Source organism: Molossus molossus, unplaced genomic scaffold (genome assembly GCF_014108415.1).
Source record: "Molossus molossus isolate mMolMol1 unplaced genomic scaffold, mMolMol1.p scaffold_m16_p_19, whole genome shotgun sequence".
Lineage (NCBI taxonomy): Eukaryota > Metazoa > Chordata > Mammalia > Chiroptera > Molossidae > Molossus > Molossus molossus.
Genome location: NW_023425354.1, coordinates 31,371,152 through 31,391,394, shown reverse-complemented (window position 1 = coordinate 31,391,394; position 20,243 = coordinate 31,371,152). Strand labels below are relative to the sequence as shown.

Here is a 20,243-nt window from a genome sequence, read left to right as displayed (position 1 = left end):
TCCTCACGAGATTTTTTCCTAACACTCCCTCAGGTCTGTCTGTATTACTTCAAGAAGCAACAGCCAGAAGTACTGGAGGCAACAGAGACAAGCAGGATTAACTATGACTTCCAAACTTCTGGACCTTGAACAGCTCCAGTACCATCCCCACCATTCTCCCATGAGAGAGCGATTGGAAAATCTAGTACATTCTGAGACACAGTTCATAATTTTATGTGAGTTACATATCAAGGAACAAAAATAATGCCCTCATTTTGATGAAAATTACACAAGGTTCTCTCAAAGGTCTTTACTGAAATTGTAAATTGTTAAGCAAGCCCCATTTAAGAACATGCCATTTCTTAAAAGCACTTTTTTTTTTTTAACACAGAACAGGGTTCTGAGTTACTAATCCCTCCCCACAAATATCATGAATTCCTTAGGCAAAAACATTATCTAAACTATGCACATTCTTATGATGGAAACAGAGTGACTCACGTATGGTTGAAAAGGCTCAGGCTGACTCCAAACATCATGTGGATGATACCAAGGATAACGGACATCTTCATCTTAAATGAGTTGAGGAAGGTCAGTTTATTGGTAGCAATGTTCCAAATCTGTCACAGTCCAAGGAAACAAAGGGTATTACAAAGAGTGCTCAAATGTAAAAATAGTCACCCATTTAATTTTTTTTAAATTTGTTAATCCTGCCCTGGCCAGTTTGGCTCAGCGGTTAGAGCATCGGCCTGTGATCCAGAGAGACCCGGGTTCGGTTCCCACTAAGGGCACGTACCTTGGTTGCAGTTTGTCCCCGGCCCTGGTTGGGTCATGCGGGTGGCAGCCACTCGATGTGTCCCTTTCACATTGATGTTTCTCTTGTTCTCTCTCTTCCTCTCTCTCCCTCCCACTCTATCTGAACAAAAAATAGAAAAAATGTCCTCGGGTGAGGATAAACAAAAAAAATTTGTTAATCCTCATTCAAGGATATTTTTCCATTGATTTTTAGATAGAATGAAAGAGAAGGAGGGAGAAAGAGAGAGAAAAATCAGTGTGAAAGAGACACGTCAATTGGTTGCCTCCTGCCCAACTTGCAACCCAGTTATGTGCCCTTGACCGGAAATTGAACCCAAGACTCTGGTTTGTGGGCCGATGCTCTAATTGCTGAGCCAAACCAGCCAAGGTAAGTCACCCATTTTAAAAAATGTTGTTTTTTTTTAATTATGGAAAATTCTAAACATATACTTAAGTCGAGAGAACAGTATAACAAACAACTCCCATGTACCTGTCACCTGGCTTCTACAATGACTATCCGCTTACTGACTCTCAGTCAATCTTCTTTCATCATAACCCCAACCACTCCCCACCTTCAGATTATTTTGAAGCAAAATCCAGATATCATATTATTTTACCTGTAAATATTTCAGTGCAGATCTCTAAAAGGTAAGAACTTATTTTAAAAACATGACCATAATACTGTTATCACACCCCAAAGCATTAACAATGATTCTTTAATATCATGAACTATATAGTCAATATTCAAATTTCCCTAATTGTGTCCAAATATTTTTTAATAACTCATTTATTCAAAGTAGGGTCCAGATAAGGGCTATACACCATGATTGTTGATGTAGCTCTTAAGTCTCTACTGTATAGGTTCTCCCTCCAGCTCTCCTTTTGTATTCCTTCCAAAATATTTGTTGAAGAAATTGGGTCAGTTACCCAGTTATCTGTAGATGTTCCCACAATCTGTGTTTTGCTGATCATGTCCCTGTGGTATTGTCAGTCCATTTACTTTTAAATATTAATTGCCTTAAGCTTTGTCCCCAAAGGCCTGGATGCCTGTAATATTTTCCTGACAGTTCTTCTGCCACTACTTGGCCATCAGATGACATTTCCTAAATCATGACTCTGACACAGTCACTTCTCTGAGCCAGAACCTCCTCCTGAACCCCTACCATCATCTCTCGGCTAAAGTGCAAAATCTGTAGCCCAATAAGCCAGATCTAGCATCTAGCCTGGCATCTTTTTTTTTTCCCGAACTGGCCTCTCCATGAAGAGCTTATCCTCAGTGACCTCTAACCTGAAAACCTGTGACTGGTTCTTTCTCTAGCCCCAACCTCACCTGAAATCCAGCTCTACAATCCAACTGCCTGATGGACATTTTCACCTGGCACTTCAAAGTCAACATCTACCCACCCTGCAAGCATCAAATGAAATGTCTGCAAAAAAATTTTGTAACTACAGAATACTATATAAATGTGAGGTAATATTATTATTATTGGACTCCAAACTATTTGAGGGCAGGAATTCGTCTCAGAGTTCTGTTTCGCCCAGCAGGCACAATGCCTTGCAGACAAAGAGAGTCAATACACATTTGTTAAATGCATGTGTAAAATGCTATCAAACCTCTCCAAACCTCAGTTTCCTTGTTTGTATAATAGGGATAGCATTATCTACGTGATAGATTGAGGATAAATCAGATATGCTGAGAGCTCAGTACAGTGCCTGGCACATAGTAAGTGTTTCAGTAACATTAACTTCTCTAATAATTAAAATAAGAAACTCTGTATCTCCCCATCTCTATGTTTTTGCAAACACTTCTCCTCACCTGTAACAATCTGAAATATTTTTAAAGGTCATATTATTTCCATTTTAATAAGAAACCTTAATCTTTCTTGGCCATAGTAATGTTTTTCCCCTGAAATTTTATAATCCTTACTGTCTAACACTTATTCTTCAGTTCCTCCTACCCCCTTTCTTAAGCACACAATACAAAAGATTTAATCACACTTTATTTGCCTACGTATTTGAAAAAGTAATTAAATTCTGGGATAAGTTCTTATAAATATATAAAGATAAAAATGGAAATTAAAACCCACAGGGAAGAGCTATTTCTGCTTTGTTAAAACATCTGTGAACAATAAAAACCAAACTTAAGTTAAATAAATTAAACTGGGAAGGAGTCTTGAAAACCAGTTTTCCCAGAGTCAGTATTATTAGCTACCTCTGAAATAGGCAGTGCAGGAAAATGATGTTGACTCCCCAAGGCACTTGGGTCTTTTATGGCTTTTGGGTCTTTTTACTGGACAGATAAACCAAGGCTTTCCAAAAATATGTCAACTATATAACTATTTATCTTCACTTTCATTCTCTCGCTTTAGGGTCACAATTGAACGTTTTAGTGTTAGACATATAGGAAAGAAGTGCTCTTACTGGATCGATGCCAAAAGGGTATGGTCCACCAAAAACTCCAGGGATAGTTGGATTCAACTGGAGCACAGGATTCCCCCGAAGCGTCTCCTCCCTACCATGTTAGGAGAAAAGTTGCATTTATTTATAATCAACAGAGGGAAACTACTAGGGTCCAGAAACTGATCCCAAAAGAAACTACGACAGCTATCTCATCTCTTGAATAAAAGGAATAGGGACTAGCATCTGAGATGAGAAGGGATTAGAGATACCAACGGCAACAACAAAAATTAAACGGATATACACGACCAAGTAGGGAATTTGGGGAATTTGCTTTTAATTTCTAAAATGAACCAATGTGCCTAATTTAGTCTCAGTCCTTTGTGACTGCTGAACAAATCACAAAGTACTTCCCAGGCTGGAGGACAAATAAAAGGGGACACTGCATTCTTTTGAAACAGAGACAGCTCCTAAAGAAGTGTTAGTTTACCACTTGTCTGGAAAATTAGAGCTGAATATGAAAGGAATAAGCTTTGACTTTTAACTTCTTTTGTAACTCACGTCCAATTATATATGAACATCGGCCGTACGCTCCAGGATGATCCGAAGATATTAAGAGATTTGGAAAAGCAATCATTGTAGATGAGGCCAGTGTAGATGGAGAACACACCCATTAACAGAATAATGTACCGTCCGCTGAACACAGTGCTGAACATCTGGGAACCAGAAGAAAGAAGTCAATGAACTCTCTGTGGCTCATGTCATGACAATGTTGTTTTGAATACACTAGACCCTTCTCCTCCCACCACTTTACCCCATCCTGGGTTAGAGAGCTTGAAGTAAAGACTAAACTATAATGCGAACAGGAAATTCACTTTCACATCACATGGCCTCTTTAAATGTTAAAATGAACACAACTTCTCTATAAATTCTTGATAAAAGATTTCCAGATCATAATTTTCATAATGAATGCTTGAGAAATTATAACATTTCAGTCTATTGCAGATGCAACTTAAACATTACCTCATTTTCATTCTTCTGGGAGAGGATCCGGCTTTCCCTTAACACCATCCATACAGCAAAAAGGGTCATCAAAATGCCATGGCCAAAGTCTCCAAACATCACAGCAAATAGGAAGGGGAAAGTGATGATGGTATATGGAGCTGTAACGAAACCAAAGGATGTCAGATGGGTACCAGACTTATTGGGGTGATCACTCTGTAAAGGTGTATAAATGTCTAATCACTATGTTGTGTATCTGAAACTAATATATTGGTGTATGTAAACTGTCATTAAAAAATAAATGAATAAAAAAACTAAAGGAGGAAAAAGACAAAGCACAGAAAACCGTAACAACTCCCAACATATCACATCCTCTCCATACGCTAAGACCAATATCAGGTGACTGTGGACTCCCAGAGAAAATCTTCCCTGGCACTGTGCACCCTCACAAAGCAGCTCTGGTGGCATCTGAGCTACTGCTAGCATTTTAAACACAGAAGAACACAGGAAGTGAAAGTTTTGCCTCTGGCGTTGGCAACAGTGTGGTTTGTTCTTTAATTCCTTTTTTCTAAGCCCCGTGACACTGCTCCTGGAGCAGACCAGCTTTCCTCCCTTGTGTAGCAACCCTTTCCCAGCTGCATAAAGCTACCAGGTAAGTGGGAGAAAGCCCAGAACCTGGAGCAAAGCAGGTCCTGAAGAAGGCTCCAGCTGAAAATGAATTCTCGGACTTGATTTAATAATTAACTGTCCAAACAGAGAAATCTGCTTTGTGCCTAACATGGTCAATAATTGGTATATTTTCTCTAACTTGGAACAGGGAAGCCATTTTAAAATGTCAGATATTGCTTGGCTTGTGTGGCTCAGTGGATTGAGCGTTGTCTCATGGACTGAGAGGTTCCGGTTTGATTCCTAGTCAGGGCACGTGCCCAGGTTTTGGGCTCAGTCCCCAGTGGAAGGCAAGCAGGAGGCAGCCGATCGATGTTTCTATTTCTCTCTCCCTTCCTCTCTCTCTATAAATATATTTAAAAATAAATAAAATGTCAGATATCTTGGCAAAAACTTCTTGCTTAAAGCATTTCCTGCAAATGGTGTGCTGGAGAGCCTGGCTGGTGTGGCTCAGTGGCTGAGCACTGACCCATGCACCAAGAGGTCACCAGTTGATTCCAGGTCAGTGCACATGCCCAGGTTGTGGGCCCAATCCCCAATGGGGGTGTGCAGGAGATTGATGTTTCTTTCTCACATCAATGTTTCTCTCTCTCTCCCTCGAAAATCAATCATGAAAAAAAAAATTTAAAAAAGGTGTGCTAGAGCCCTGGCCGGTTTGGCTCAGGGGTTGGAGCGTCGGCCTGCGGTACAGAGAGACCCGGGTTCGGTTCCCGCTAAGGGCATGTACCTCGGTTGCAGTTTGTCCCCGGCCCTGGTTGGTCGTGCGGGTGGCAACCACTCGATGTGTCCCTTTCACATCGATGTTTCTCTCTCTCTCTCTCTCTTCCTCTCTCTCCCTCCCGCTCTGTCTGAACAAAAAATGCAAAAATGTCCTCGGGTGAGGATAAAAAAAAAAAAAAAAAGGTGTGCTAGAGAAAGCCAGGTGTTTTATAGCTGTGAAGGCACACAAGAAGAATCCACTAAGGTCATGCCTACAATATGCCTACAAATCATATATGTGTATATATATATATATATATATATATATATATATATATGATTTTCCTTCCTTTGATGGGAACCTGAATGAGACAATTTTTATAATTCTTTCAAAATTTAGTAATAAAATTATGAAAATTTTATACAAATTTTCATTGTATAATTGTTGCTTCATAATCAATAAAGTTCTCCAAATAACCTGTTCTATAAAAACCAGAGAACAGGGCCCTGGCCAGTTTGGCTCAGCGGTTAGAGCGTCGGCCTGCGGTCTGGAGAGACCCGGGTTCGGTTCCCGCTAAGGGCACGTACTTCGGTTGCAGTTTGTCCCCGGCCCTGGTTGGTCGTGCGGGTGGCAGCCACTCGATGTGTCCCTTTCACATCGATGTTTCTCTCTCTCTCTCTCTCTCTGTTCCTCTCTCCCTCCCACTCTATCTGTACAAAAAAAAAACAAAAAAAAAAAAACCAGAGAACAGGAGTGCCTCCTGGTGACACATGGGCACCTCCTTACAGGAATTACACTAGAGCTGAGGTCTTGACATCTTTAGTTTTAAGCCAGTTGTTCAGTAGCATTTAAAGTGAGGCATTAAAAGATATCACAAACAAAAAATAAAACCTCTAGAGGGAAATGATTCAAGCTGTTTTACCTGGATTTATCTCTCGGTAGGTTCCAATTCCGTAAGCATCTACTATGTTCTGAAAGCCGTATGTGAACTTGTTCGTTTTGTTATATGTTGGGGGAGTCTGGTTTGTCTGCATCCTGTTCAAAATAGAGGGGACGGTGGAACCACTGTGCTCCTGGGAAACATTAAGCACATATATCAAAATTAGATCATCCTTGCCCAGCTGGTGTGGCTCAGAGGTCTCTGGTTCAATTCCCAGTTAAGGCACATGTCCGGGGTTGTGGGCTTTATCCCCAGTGTGGGGCATGCAGGAGGCAGCTGATTGATGTTTCTCTCTCATTGGTGTTTCTGTCTCTCTTTCTCCTTCTCCCTTCCTCTCTCTAAAAAACAAAAAATCAATAAAAATCATTAAAAAAAAAAATAGGTCATCCTCCTAAATGTGGTGGTGGTTACACAGGTGTACATATTTATCAAAACCCATCAAACCATACACATAAAATGTGTGTATTTTACTTTATGTAAATTATATCTCAATCTTTCCCAGTCCTTGGGGAAACTGAAACTAGGTATAAAATTTCCAATGAAAGATTTAAATTAAATCTTGGGAAGAAAATCCTTACTGTGAAAAAAACATTTAATTCTAAATTGTACAACCAAAGAAAACATGGAAGCTCTTTCTCTGGAGACATCCTCACCTGCCTTTCTAGGAATATCATTGTTCTCTCCTCTGTTTATGGAGAAAGCAAAGTACATTCTCTGACTCTCCTCCTTCACCACCTGCTCTAAACTCTCTAATCCCTTGCAGTGAGCTGAGCACGCTTATTCAAAGTGGCTGCTGGTTACCAGGTCCAAAGGTCTTTTCTTCTACATGCAAGACCCTGACCCTGGAGATCTTTCTCTTATTGGGTGAAAACTGATTTCTTAGTAGTCCCTTCCTGCTCATGCTTTTTATGTCTTTGCTGGCTTTTCCTCCTCTGCCTATCCCAAACAAATGCACGACCCCCAAGGTCCTATCTTTAACTTCCTTATATTCTCTTTGAGGTCTCATTCCCTTCCACTCTCATGACTCCCAAGTCTTTCATTTTGCCTTTTCTATTGAGAACCTGTCCTGTTATCTGTTTGACATTTCCATGTGGATTTCCGTCCAGTCCCTCAATGTTACTGAAACTGAACTTACATTTTCCCCCTAAATTTCTTTTGCTGAACTGTTACTTCCATTAATGGAACCATTATTCTACCAGCTACCCAGCTTTGATGCCTCAGAAACAGTTACATTTTTTTCTCCTTGTATTTCTCTCACATTGCTAGAAACCAAGCATACCTAACTGGTTCTTCCTTCAGAATGTCTCACAAATTCATCATTTTCTTTTCTTTCTTTCTTTCTTTGTTAATCTTCATCTGAGGATAGTTTTCCATTGGTTTTTAGATAAAGTAGAAGGGAGGGATGAAGAGAGGGAGAGAGAGAAACTGATGTGAGAGAGACACATCGATTGGTTGCCTCCCAAACAACCATGACCAGGGCCAAGGACTGAACCTGCAACCCAGGCATGTGCTCTTGACTGGGAATCAAACCCCAAACCCTATGGTCCACAGGCTGATGCTCTGACCACTGAGCAAAACCGTCCAAGGTCATTATTTTTTCTATTGTCAATTCTTACCTCAGGGGCCCTTATAACTTACTATTCTGTGTTTAAAATAACTTCCTCCTGACCCCTACCTATAGACTCTCTCTACTCCCCAATCAAACCAAGATATTATCAACAGGTTACTCCTTTAAAACTCTGCTTTGACCATGTCCTTTCACTGCTAAATAACTTCCACAGCCTCTCTATTCCCTCTGGAATAGATTATTTAAATTGGAATACAATTTAAATAATCTAACCTGGTATTTTAAAACCTTTTTCAATTAGGTTCCAATCTACTTAATCAGATTTACATCCTAGTCTGTCAGCTCACCCATTATAATTCCTGTTTTTGCCCAACCATGACTGGTCATACTGTACTTCCTGCCTTTGTCCATATTTTCTTCTCATCATTGTTGATCAATATCTCACCCATTCTTCGAAGCCCCAGTGTCACCTTCTTCTTGAAGCTTTAGTCACCTTAGTTGGAAAAGCTAGCACCCTCTCTCCACACACATATACCACTCTGCACAGATTGTCTTGTATGTTTTCAAGTCAGCCTCTCCAAGTAAATCATAAGATCATAAGATACTTGAGGGCTTTTTACATCTCTACCTAGATCAGTACCTTGAACAGAGCAATACTTCTACCTACTAAATGAGTCTGCCAGGGTTAGACTACAGAAATAGTTTAATGACCAGAGAATGTGGATCAGGAAACTGACATTCTGGTCATGAGCTATTCTGAAGAATCATGGATATATGATTAAGTCATTTAATCTTTTTTGAACTGCAATTTCCACATTTGGAAAAAAAAGGACACATATACAAAATGCATTGGCAGGACACAAGATGAGTATATTAAAGAACTCTGAAAGTAAAAATGCAATAAACAAGTACTTAATTAATGTTCTTGTTGGTGGGAACCTCTTTTCCTAGCCATAGGCTGCACTGCTAGCTTTGGGGGACTCACCGTGCCCCTTCTGAGTGCAAACTGGATGGAGTCAAGGTCAGTGACAGGGCACCAGACTTCTGCAATCAGACACTTTTGGGTCACGTCTATATTGCACAGGTTCAAGGTGTGGTAGATGGCCTTCATCTTCCGCACTTTGATGAACCAGACACGGATGTTCTTAGCAGCCGCCTGCAGAACCCTTTGGCGGTGATCCTCTGTTTGATTCAAAACCTTTGGGAGAGAAAGGAACATGGGAGAAATCCTTCTAAAACCAGTCTTAAATCTCAGGATATGAATGGTGGCAAAAAGGCTCGACTTTCTGAGAAGGGTTGCTGGGGATTTTTTTTCCCCTTTCTTTGACTAGAATGGCTATTTGGGGGGCGGGCAAATTATAAGAAATTAGAGTTCTAGATACTAAGATTCATTTTGTTTTGCTTCAAATTCAAGAGAAATCTGAGAAAATGGTTTTTACCTTTGCACTATACATTTAATCTTACCACCAAATCTATGGCACAACAACGTAGGTCATTGGCTTTTACTTAGATCATTCAAGAGTGGTGGCTTTCCGGGTGGAGCCTGTAACTCAGACTCAAAGAATTCAGCATCACAGTACCAGGCGTTGACAAAGCAACAAATCCATACGGAAGAACAGCAAGCTGAATGTAAGCCAGCATCAGGGGAACGACAGGAAAGAGGCAATGCTGAACATCACCGTCGGCCTATGCCAAGAGAGACCCCATAACAAGAGACAGGAGACACTGGAGTCAGGAGGATCAGGACTTGAGTGGGGATTTAGACTGCCACATACCACTGTCATCACGGGGCAGATAAGGCTTCCTGTCAGGTATGCGGGGAAAATGTTTCAGTGCTGACCCTTGGAAACCAGTACAGATCTTCCTCAGAGGGATCATATTGCCAAGACTAGAGCAGGAGAATGGGGCAGGGACACTTTACATTCTACTGCCTTATTTATCACCAAATATTTAAGATGTTAATAGCAGAAAAGAGCTAAGCTAGAATTGGGCAAGCAACCCACCACTCATATTTCTGCAACCCACCACTCATATTCCTATCTTAAATCTCTACATTTCTTTGAAGAGGAAAAAACTACATACTAATCATTTTAGCACATGTCTCCATCATAGCTCTTCAAGTCAGTTCAGAAAAATAGTAACTACTCCCTGAAAAACTGTCTTGGGTAGTAGAATGTGACTTCCATAGAGAGGTTTACAAAAAATAAAAGGAGCCATGGCACACTAGGTAAAGTCTTAGATCACTTGAGGATAAAGGAACAAAGCTACTTTTTCTCCTTCTGGCTGTTGACGATTACTACTATAACTTCTGGAAGGACACAAACTAAACTTAGAAGCAATGTTCTATTTGCTTTTTTCTTTTGCTGTCTCCCATCCCCATATCTCATTCCTTGGTTTCAGTTCATACAGCTGGGTTACGCATACTCTTTAAAATCTACCCACAAGCCTGGGAGGGGATAAGACAGTCCTAGAACCCAGAACGTACTAATATGGCCTATCACCCACCAACAGTTCGGGTTAAACAGGTAAGTATAACTCAAAGGAACCAGAAGTAGATCAAGTTGGTGGGTCACATACAATGGGGGTTGGAGGGAAAGAGGAGGGTACTGAAATGGGAATTACAACATATCTCTGACAATTTTGTCACTGCTGGAAAGAAATGCCTTTGGGATTGGTATGTTTATTAATGTTTCAAGGGGCACGTTCTTTCAACAGGAAACAATACTCCAACTGGCTATCCTTTTCCTTCCGTGTACACATAAATCATGACTCCTTTCTTAGAACCCTGTGACAACCATGGTGTGTGTAAACCACACTCACTGCAGTTTGGTAAGAATCTAACACAGTCCCTTCCTGGGTACAAGAGTTATGCTAGGGCACTTTGGCTGGAATGTGTGGTTAACATCTAAGATGACCAGAGTGGTGCACTCCAAGCTGTTGAGCGTGGCTGCCTCTGGGGACAAAGTGTGTGTGTGAGAGGGCGGAACTGACTTTGCACATACTTCTGTATTACTTGATTATTTTTTCCTCAACTAAGCATACTTTTGACTTATGAGGAGGAGAACTGAATACTCTAAGCAACAGCAATTTCAGATGCATAGCATTCCTGTCTCATTTGAGGATGATTAATGCTATTTTTTTTTTTTTATCCTCACCCGAGGACATGTTCCCATTTTTTGTACAGATTGAGTGGGAGGGAGAGAGAGGAAGAGAGAGAGAGGGAAACATCGATGTGAAAGGGACACATCGAGTGGCTACCACCCGCACAACCCAACCAGGGCTGGGGACAAACTGCAACCGAGGTACATGCCCTTAGCGGGAACCAAACCCGGGTCTCTCTGGACCGCAGGCGGATGCTCCAACCGCTGAGCCAAACTGGCCAAGGCCTATTTTTAATAGTCATTCCATAACACTTTTCCCAGCTCCCAAGGGGACATTTCTCTTTTCTTTTTGGTATCAGGCCATATCCTGAGTTGCTGTACGTGTCTAATAAACTGTGTTTCAAAGGAGGAGCTTGGTCTTCTATTTCAATATTTCACAAAAACAAATTCCCTTCAACCCTCTGCGTACCATTTGGAGATCATCAATCCTGGTATTAACTCCAGAAGCCATTTCCTTCCTCTCCTGGGGTGTCTCAGGACAGGGATAGAGTGAGGCCCGGAACCTGAAATGTATAGACACAGCTTGAGGAGTGTGTACATTTCTTAACCAAATAATCTCAGAAAGTAACCCTAATTTATTAGAAGGACCAAAACAGGATTCGTTCAGACTGATGTAGTAATCACTAATAATTATTTATGGGAAGTGGCCTTCAGATAGAGCAGGAACATTTGAACTATCTTGACATTCTCTGTAGCGATTAAATTCCCTTAGATTAAAAAAACAAAAACCAGTAATGCAAGTTATATTAGAAAAATGGCACAGAAGAAAGATCTTATGGGCAGAATTTCAGAAAAGTTTAAGGGCACAGTGCCCAGGCACATGGCTGGGTATGCAGACCCATTGTCCCAGAACAATGTAGCATTTATAAATCATGAATTCTAATTACTTTTTTTTAAAGAAAGGGAAACTGGTATTGACAGTACTTTGAAAACTGAACTTGGGCCATTTCTAAGTGTTTAAAATAGCCCTAACCTTATTAAAAGATGTATTCACCATGTCAAGGTAAAATAAAAGGGTTGGGTTTCACTATTCTATATTCTAAGGCTTACAAGAGTTAGGCTGCATGGCTGCACCCCGGGGAGGCACATTCCTCTTACCCTTCACAGATTTTCTTGACTCTGTTTTTCAGCTGATCACCTTGGAAGAAAATGATGAACACAGACTTGTGCACGTAGTCACCCTAGGCCCCAAATTGAAAACCTAAAGTTCAGACTTCTAATTCGGAAGAAAGCTTCTTAAGTAACTTACTTTCTTGGTGATAAAGGAACAACAAGAATCCTTTAAGGATATCCTGTACTTGAACCACTATCCTCCATCCATTTCATAAGCTCCACTACAAGAACAGTTGCCCTGTAATTACTAAGTCACAAAAAACTTCTGTATTTGTTTTTGAACTTAACCATGAGCTTGACATAGACTCTAAGATGATTCTCCTTTTAGCACAATTTAGCGCCATTTACCAATTCTACTTTATATCTTCTATTGCCTGAATGCCCCAAGTGCAGAGAAAAGAGAAGAAAGACATTCCTGTCTGTTCCCATGCTTAGAAATTCCCAGATAAAGAGAACTGGATAACTACAAGGAACTGAGGCGCTGGGAGAATGCTGATGTAGAAATTTCATGATCCATGCCAATTTAGACTTTAGGGGCCGTGGTGGAAGGCAATCCATTCCAAATACCAAGTTGACACCTGAAGTCTTATGCAAAGGCAAGAAGGAAAAATTAGAAAAATTAGCTATACTGGGTGTTAACCAGAATTAACTCTAGTTGTCTGTTTTTTCTCATATTCCTATGGAACTTTTATAATAAGGAAACAAGCAATTAAAACTTTAGAAGGCCCTGACCAGTTTGGCTCAGTAGTTAGAGCATCGGCCCATGGTCTGAAGGGTCTCAGGTTCAATTCCCAGTCAAGGGCATGTACCTGGGTTGCAGGTTTGATCCCTGGCCTGGGTCAAGGTTGTGTGGGAAGCAGCCAATTGATGTGTCTCTCTCACATGGATGTTTCTCTCTATCTCTCTCCCTCCCTCACTTCCACTCTCTCTAAAAATCAATGGAAAAATATCTCTGGGTGAGGATTAACCCCTCCCCCCCAAAAAAAAACTCTAGAAGGATAAAAGGGAATGAAGAGTAAAAAAGGTAAGGCTCAAGACTCTTAAATTCCTAAATCCTCTAGGAATAAGCTGGTGCACAGTCTTGGTGCAGCTGCTCTGTTGTAGCTATCTATATATCCAGAACCCCCTTTCCTTAATTTGTTGGTAAAATGGTTTCTGTTGCCCAGACAGTTGGCTGAAGATGCCCACATTAAGTGTGACTGCACACTGCCATGTCTTCACAACGCAGCTGTCAGTGAGGCTGTAAATCTGCTCCTCGGGGTCAGGGGACACCACAACTTAAGTGTCACCATATTCCTACTACAATATGGAGGATACAAATTATATACACTGGGTTATTTTTAGCTGCAGGACCCATCTACTCTGAGAAGTCTCACAGTTCAATCTCTCTTCTTAGGTAGGGCTAAAAATACTAATTTAAGAAATCCAAAAGATAATTTAGAACAAATAGAAAACCCCACAACTTTAGGCTTCTAAATACTAATACAAACGTGAAGTAAATTTTTTGCAGAACATTTAATCTTCTTTGCTTGTGATCCCTGAAATCAGGACTCTCCGTACTTAATATAGGCTTATGTTAAGAACTCTGTCCCATTATGTCCAATGCTAAAATGTTAAGCTGTTCCTATTTTCCAGAGCATTGGGTGGGGAAGAGCTTCCTACTTTGCAAAATGTGTATTTTAAAACTAAGTTTCTAAACCTCCCAACAAATAAGTAGACAATAAAAACTACCAGCTAAAATTTCATAAACTTACAGAGATCATAATTTAGGGACTCTCTCCTCTTTTTGCATATCAATATTACCAAACTTGGAACCAGATGTCTTACTTTAAGTTAACTTTCATAGAAGGTTACTTTTCTTTTGGTCCCAGGTAAGTAACAGAAAACATATAAAGTTAAAGGTTAAAATAACTGAGAAAAAAAACCATATACACAATCAAAATAATAGACAAGTATAGCTTTAAAATGTATATGTACATGTCATGTACAAAAATGTACACAAATGATGGAAGTTAAGAGGAAAAGAGCAGTCCCTCAAATTTGCAGATTAAAGCAGGGGTAAACATAAGGGGCCCTCTGGGGGAGGGTCAGAGTCCAGGGGGCACCGTGCTGTGTTCCTACTCTGAGCTCTCTTTACAAGACCTATCCCACGGGACACAATTTCCTTGTCTTACAGTCACAGGGTCCTCCAGGGGGTTCTCGATTTCAGCCTGTCGCAGGAACACATTGCCCCGGCACACTCGCCAAAGCATGCGCTCAAAAGTAGGGATGCGCTCCCGGTTAATCACACCAGCCACGAAGCTGTGGGAAGAAAAGCCACATTGGGAAATCGAATCCATGCCCTGGGATGGAAGGCTTTAAGGCAAAGGAGGAAAGTACGAATGGAGGGACAAAGACGACAAACATGAGGCTACACATTGTTATATCAAAGGGATTGCTTAAGTTTTATTCCTGGTTCCAGAAGAGAGCTGCCAGAACACAAGTCAGGAACTGAACCCAAACCGACTTAGGGATACCTCTTAACAGGCTCAGAGAAGAGAGCATTCTGGAAGCAAGTGAAGGCCCAGCTATTTGCTCTTTTAAACAGCAAAAATGAACTTGACCCCCCTGAGTACGGAGAGTTGAGATGGTACTTACCCCAGTCTTAAAGGTGTGCCTCTTCCCATCTCACTTGGCTCCAACAGGGATGAGGACTCTTCCAACAGGTCTGGATCCGCCATCTGCTGATGATGCAATTCAGCCTGAATTCACAAATCAATTAATATCTATTGAAAATAGTTAGTGGCATGCAGGGAACGAGGACCCAGGAGATAAGTTCAGAAAATAAAGATAAGAAACAAACCACCAAAAGGAAAGACATACCCACAAAAAGAAGACATGAAGAATAGGGAATGAAAACCAAGGAAAGAAACAAGAGGTAAAGAAAGCATAACTGCCCCAGTAAAGCATCTGGGGAAATGGTTTAAGAAATAAGGAATAAAAACAAAAAAAAACATTAAATGATGGTGATATGTATAAATCTTACTTGGTGGAAGCCATTTTTTTCTTATATTTTCCTAAATGAGTCATGAAAGTACCAGAAAATACCCTTTCATGCGAATATAAGCTGAAGTGTTTCTTCCTTTTGTGCAAAAACAAGGCAGCAAGGCAGGTACTCTCAACATCAAATGGCCAGGCAGTTACAAACTAGAATTTTCCCTGTGTAAGAATGTGAAAGATGGAGACTCTCTTTCTAAGGAAGAAAGCAAGGCAGTGTCACTGTCTTAAACACAGTGTATGATCTGGAGAAAGGCAGAAGAGGCATTTCTAGATATCTTAAAAATGCAGAATATGAGAACTTTCAGCATGGCCACTGTATAAAATGCTCTAAACCATGGGATTTAAAGAGTATTTCTTATCTGGCTGGTGTGACTCAGTGGTTGAGCATCGACCCATGCACCAAGAGGTCGCCAGTTTGATTCCCGGTCAGGGCACATGCCCAAGTTGTGGGCCCAATCCCCAGTGGGGGGCATGCAGGAGGTGGCCAATTGATGTTCTTGCTCATTGATGTAACTATTTCTCTTTCCCTCTCACTTCCTCTCTCTCTAAAATCAATAAAGAAAAAATAAAATAAAATAAAAAATTTAAAGAATATTTCTTTCTCCAAAAGGATAAGAAGCACAATAGGTGGCCAGGCCTGGGCCTCCACTGCATCCATAAAGAGAAGAAAAAGTGAAAACATATCTGAATGTCCTAGTTTCTAAGCAGGAATCTAAGAATATTAAAAAGTTCATGTAGGCTTTGCAGTTTCAGGATTCTTGAGAACACAGTTTAATCCAACAACGTAAATCAAATGAGGTGAAGAGAGTAACAGGTATTAAGCCAATATAGAGTGTGTGTGCTAGTTTAACTGTTTAGATTTAAAATGATTTCCACCATGACAATTTATACAACAAAATGAAGGAGGAAAGGGACCTTCTCAGATAAGCTGGGTCTATGTTTCTTAGCCTCTCTCTATGCAACGGATTCTACCTACCATCTTTTACTCCCATCTGGAAGCAAAAGCTGCCCTAAAAAATAAAGGCCAATAGACTTCTCCGCTGCCTGATCTCTCCAACTTTAATATCCAAGCACTTCTTGTTTGACCAAACACTAGGAGTAAGTCAGAATAATCTTCCTTTTCAAAAGCAAAACTAGCCCTGGCCGGTTTGGCTCAGCGGTTGGAGCGTCAGCCTGCGGTCCTGAGAGACCAGTGTTCCTGAGAGACCAGTGTTCGGTTCCCGCTAAGGGCATATACCTCGGTTGCGGTTTGTCCCCGGCTCTGGTCAGTCGTGCGGGTGGCAGCCACTCGATGTGTTCCTTTCACATCGATGTTTCTCTCTCTCTCTCTCTCTGTTCCTCTCTCTCCCTCCCACTCTACCTGAACAAAAAAAAAATGGAAAAATGTCCTCGGGTGAGGATAAAAAAAAAAAAAAAAAGCAAAACTAGCCCTAGCCAGTTTTGCTCAGTGGTCAGTGTGGTGGCCCTTGGACCAAAGAGTCTTGGGCTCAATTCCTGGCCAAAGGCATGTACCTCAGTTTTGGGTTCGTGCGGGTGGCAACCAATCGATGTGGCTCCTCTCACATCGATGTTTTTTTTCTCTCTCTTCCCTCCTTCCCTCCCACTCTATCTAAAAACAAAAAAACTAAACAAACCAAAATATTAGGAAAATTTTTCTCCATCATTTTCATTTCAAATTTCAAGATTCTACTCCTGTCAACCCATTACAAAAAAACACCTCACGGGAACCTCAAATGTAAGCCTGAAAGCCTTAAAAAGTGAAAGCAAGTGTTTTGGGAAGTAAATTCTAAAAGCAGAATCAACTTTGATCCAAAAAAAAAAAAAAAAAAGAGGGAAGGACAGAGAAATACTGTCATGACATTTAGAAAAGCTTAAGATGGGATAATGGGCCACAGGTTACCATTTGCTGTCAAATGGAGTTGAGGGGTTCTTATTGTTTCTACTTAAAGTCAAATAAGCTGACTACAGGCCACAGGCAATTTATTTTGAGGACCCAGATGACTACCACATTTCAACTTGCTCTTGGGATGTCTCTTGGCAAAAATCAGTGAAACTGACAGCTGCTCACAAGATTTCTGCCTACTATCCTGTGTGGGCCATAAGACCTGGTTTAAATAAACCCTATACTGTAGAGCAGACTCAGAGCAAACATATATGCTTGAAATGGGACAAATGATGAAACAGCACTTAGATTACTCCAAAGACTGTATCTGGGACTGTCTTGGTATAAAAAAAAACAGAATTAAACTTAAAAACTTGCAATAATATTCTAATTCATAATTTCACTACTTCATACTTAAGAATCCTAAGTCTTGGCTTGTCTGAGTGGCTCAGTAGTTGAAGCATCGTCCCATGCACCAAAACGTTTCAGATTCAACTCCTGATCAGGGTACATATCTAGGTTGTGGGGTTTTTTTTTCCTTTAATCCTCACCCCAGGACATTTTTGCATTTATCTCCAGATAGAGCAGGAGGGAGAGGGGGGGAAGAGAAAGAGAAACATTGACTTGAGAGACACATTAACTGGTTGCCACCCACATGACCCCAACCAGGGCCAGGGACAAACTGCAACTGAGGTACATGCCCTTAGCGGGAACCGAACCCAGGACTCTCTGGTCGGCGGGCCAACGCTCTAACCACTGAGACAAACTGGCCAGGGCTAGGTTGTGGGTTTAATCCCATTGGGATGCATATGGAAGGCAACCGATTCTGTTTCTCTCTCACATCAATGTCTCTCTCTCTCTCTCTCTCTCTCATATCAATAAAAACATATCGTCAAGCCCCGGCCAGTGTGGCTCAGTTGGTTTAGAACATCATATTGTATATCTAAGGTTAGCAGGTTTGATTCTCAGTCAGGGCACATACCTAGGTTGCAGGTTTGATGCCCAGTCGGGATGTAGACAGGAGGCAATCAATGTTTCTCTCTTTCTCTCTCCCCCTTCCTCCCTCCCTTTCCCTTCCTCTCTAAAAAAACAAACAAACGAACAAAAACACCCCACAAAAAATAACCTAAAAAACATCCTAGGGTGAGGATTTAAAAAAAAAAAATCCTAAGTCATAGAGAGGAAAGTAAAAAAAAAATTAATAAAATAATTGTGCCTGGCCCTGGCTGGTTTGGCTCAGCAGTTAGAGTGTCTGCCTGCGGTCCAGAGAGACCCGGGTTCGGTTCCTGCTAAGGGCACGTACCTCGGTTGCAGTTTGTCCTCATCCCTGGTTGGATCTTGCGGGTGGCAACCACTTGATGTGTCCCTTTCACGTCGATGTTTCTCTCTCTCTCTCTCCCTTCCACTCTATCTGAATAAAAAATGGAAAAATGTCCTCGGGTGAGGATAAAAAAAATAAAATAAAATAATTGTGCCTGGTGAGAACATAGGATGACCAGAACCACTAACCGAGGGCCTTTAAAGCCATTTCTAAAACCACATTGTCAAGTAGCAAAATCCTAATCTGGGTTCTCTAGTAACAATAACAACATTGCCAATGTTCCTCTAAATTACTTGCTACCTTCCTGTTGCCCCCTCTCTCAATCAGAACACTGAAACCATGCCTTGATAAAGGAAGTAGCAGAGCTTTTGTAGGTCAATTTCCACTCTTCAAGTATAAGCAGCACACATCCAGTTAAAGCTATGTTAATTACCAAGACCAAATACTTTCACTTCCATCTGTGTTAAGCGAGAAAATACATTCCCTTCCTCTTTCTCTAAAAATAATCTTTAAAAAAAAAAATAAAGAGAAAGAAATTACATTTCATCACCTAAAGTATTCACCCAAATCCCAAAGGAGATGGCAGATGGGAAAGAAAAGTAAAGAAAGCAGATGAATGGAAAACTCAGAAGGAAAGGAAGGCAGGGATCTGCATGCCATTAACCATTACTTTTCCAGTCTTCTTTACGTTCTCATATGTTATGGTGCTTATGGTAAAAGATGCAGAGAAATTTCTCCAGCTCTTACAGTTCTTCATACGCAAGAAGACTGAGAAAAGGATAATCATTAACAAGTCATTTTAAATGCTCTGGATAAGAAATGGCTATGTTGAATTTGCAATCATCTTAAATCATAAGAATACTCAATGTGTTTACCTTTCCCCTTCTACACCCTTCACCAATCATAACCTCTATACCAAAAGATGGGAAGAATCATTCTCTGACTTAGCCATTTTCTGCTAACTCAATATTATAAATTATTAATCATATTCATTAAAAAGAAGGCTTTGAAATCAGTAGTGTTTTAGGCCATTTGCAAACCTTTTTATTTCAGGCATGGAAGAAAATCTCATGAAAAACCTGTGTTTCCAAGATTTGAGGGTTTCGAGTTTCCTTATCTTTTGCATTATTTAAAGCGTGCCCTTGCCTGTGCTCATGCCCTTACTCCGTGAGATCTGGTCTCCTTGTTGTGGCTGGGAACCTGAGGCTGCTGTTCAGTAACAGCAGGGCAAGGGCTATTGAAAAGGACCTGGCTGAGGGTATGAGCTAGTGGCAAGAGCAAGGAGGCACCGACTGCGCAGCTGAAGAGAAAAGGCAGAGTGGTTCTTGCTAGATCTCCTGCTGTGGTGAGGGTGCTAGGAATGAGAGGGACTGATGACAAAAGCAGCGGAAGAACCTCTCATAGCCAAGGCCTCGTGTTCAAAAGTACTTCCAGAAATGTTTTGTTTTTTTCCCTAAATGTTTTGCTTGAGTAGGAAGGGAAACAACTCACCATGGATTGTGCAGGAAGGGATGAAGATCTAGAGCCTGCCTTCTCAGCATGGGCATTTCATGTTTAGACTTACTAATCACAGAGAAATTCCTAAATTGACAACTTACAGTTTTAAAATATCATCTTTCCAAGGGGTTCCTTTTGTTTTATTTTCACTATTTTTAAAAATTATAACATTAGCCCTGGCCAGTTT

General features: G+C 40.8%; 1 protein-coding gene across 4 annotated transcripts in view; it reads right to left on the bottom strand.

Annotated features, from left to right (window-relative positions):
* Positions 1-20,243, bottom strand: part of ATP6V0A1 (ATPase H+ transporting V0 subunit a1) — a 60,528-nt gene that overhangs the window by 19,923 nt on the left and 20,362 nt on the right. For 2 of the 4 annotated variants that reach the window (XM_036269224.1, XM_036269223.1), the window contains exons 6-15: positions 14,955-15,037; positions 14,492-14,618; positions 12,303-12,385; positions 11,614-11,707; positions 9,029-9,241; positions 6,459-6,609; positions 4,192-4,331; positions 3,730-3,884; positions 3,193-3,283; positions 478-596 (exon numbers count right to left, since the gene is read on the bottom strand). In XM_036269224.1, coding sequence (XP_036125117.1) covers positions 478-596; positions 3,193-3,283; positions 3,730-3,884; positions 4,192-4,331; positions 6,459-6,609; positions 9,029-9,241; positions 11,614-11,707; positions 12,303-12,385; positions 14,492-14,618; positions 14,955-15,037 — 1,256 coding nt within the window. Of the gene's footprint in view, positions 1-477; positions 597-3,192; positions 3,284-3,729; positions 3,885-4,191; positions 4,332-6,458; positions 6,610-9,028; positions 9,242-11,613; positions 11,708-12,302; positions 12,386-14,491; positions 14,619-14,954; positions 15,059-20,243 lie in introns of all 4 variants that reach the window. The other 2 variants (XM_036269220.1, XM_036269221.1) reach the window with 1 other exon arrangement.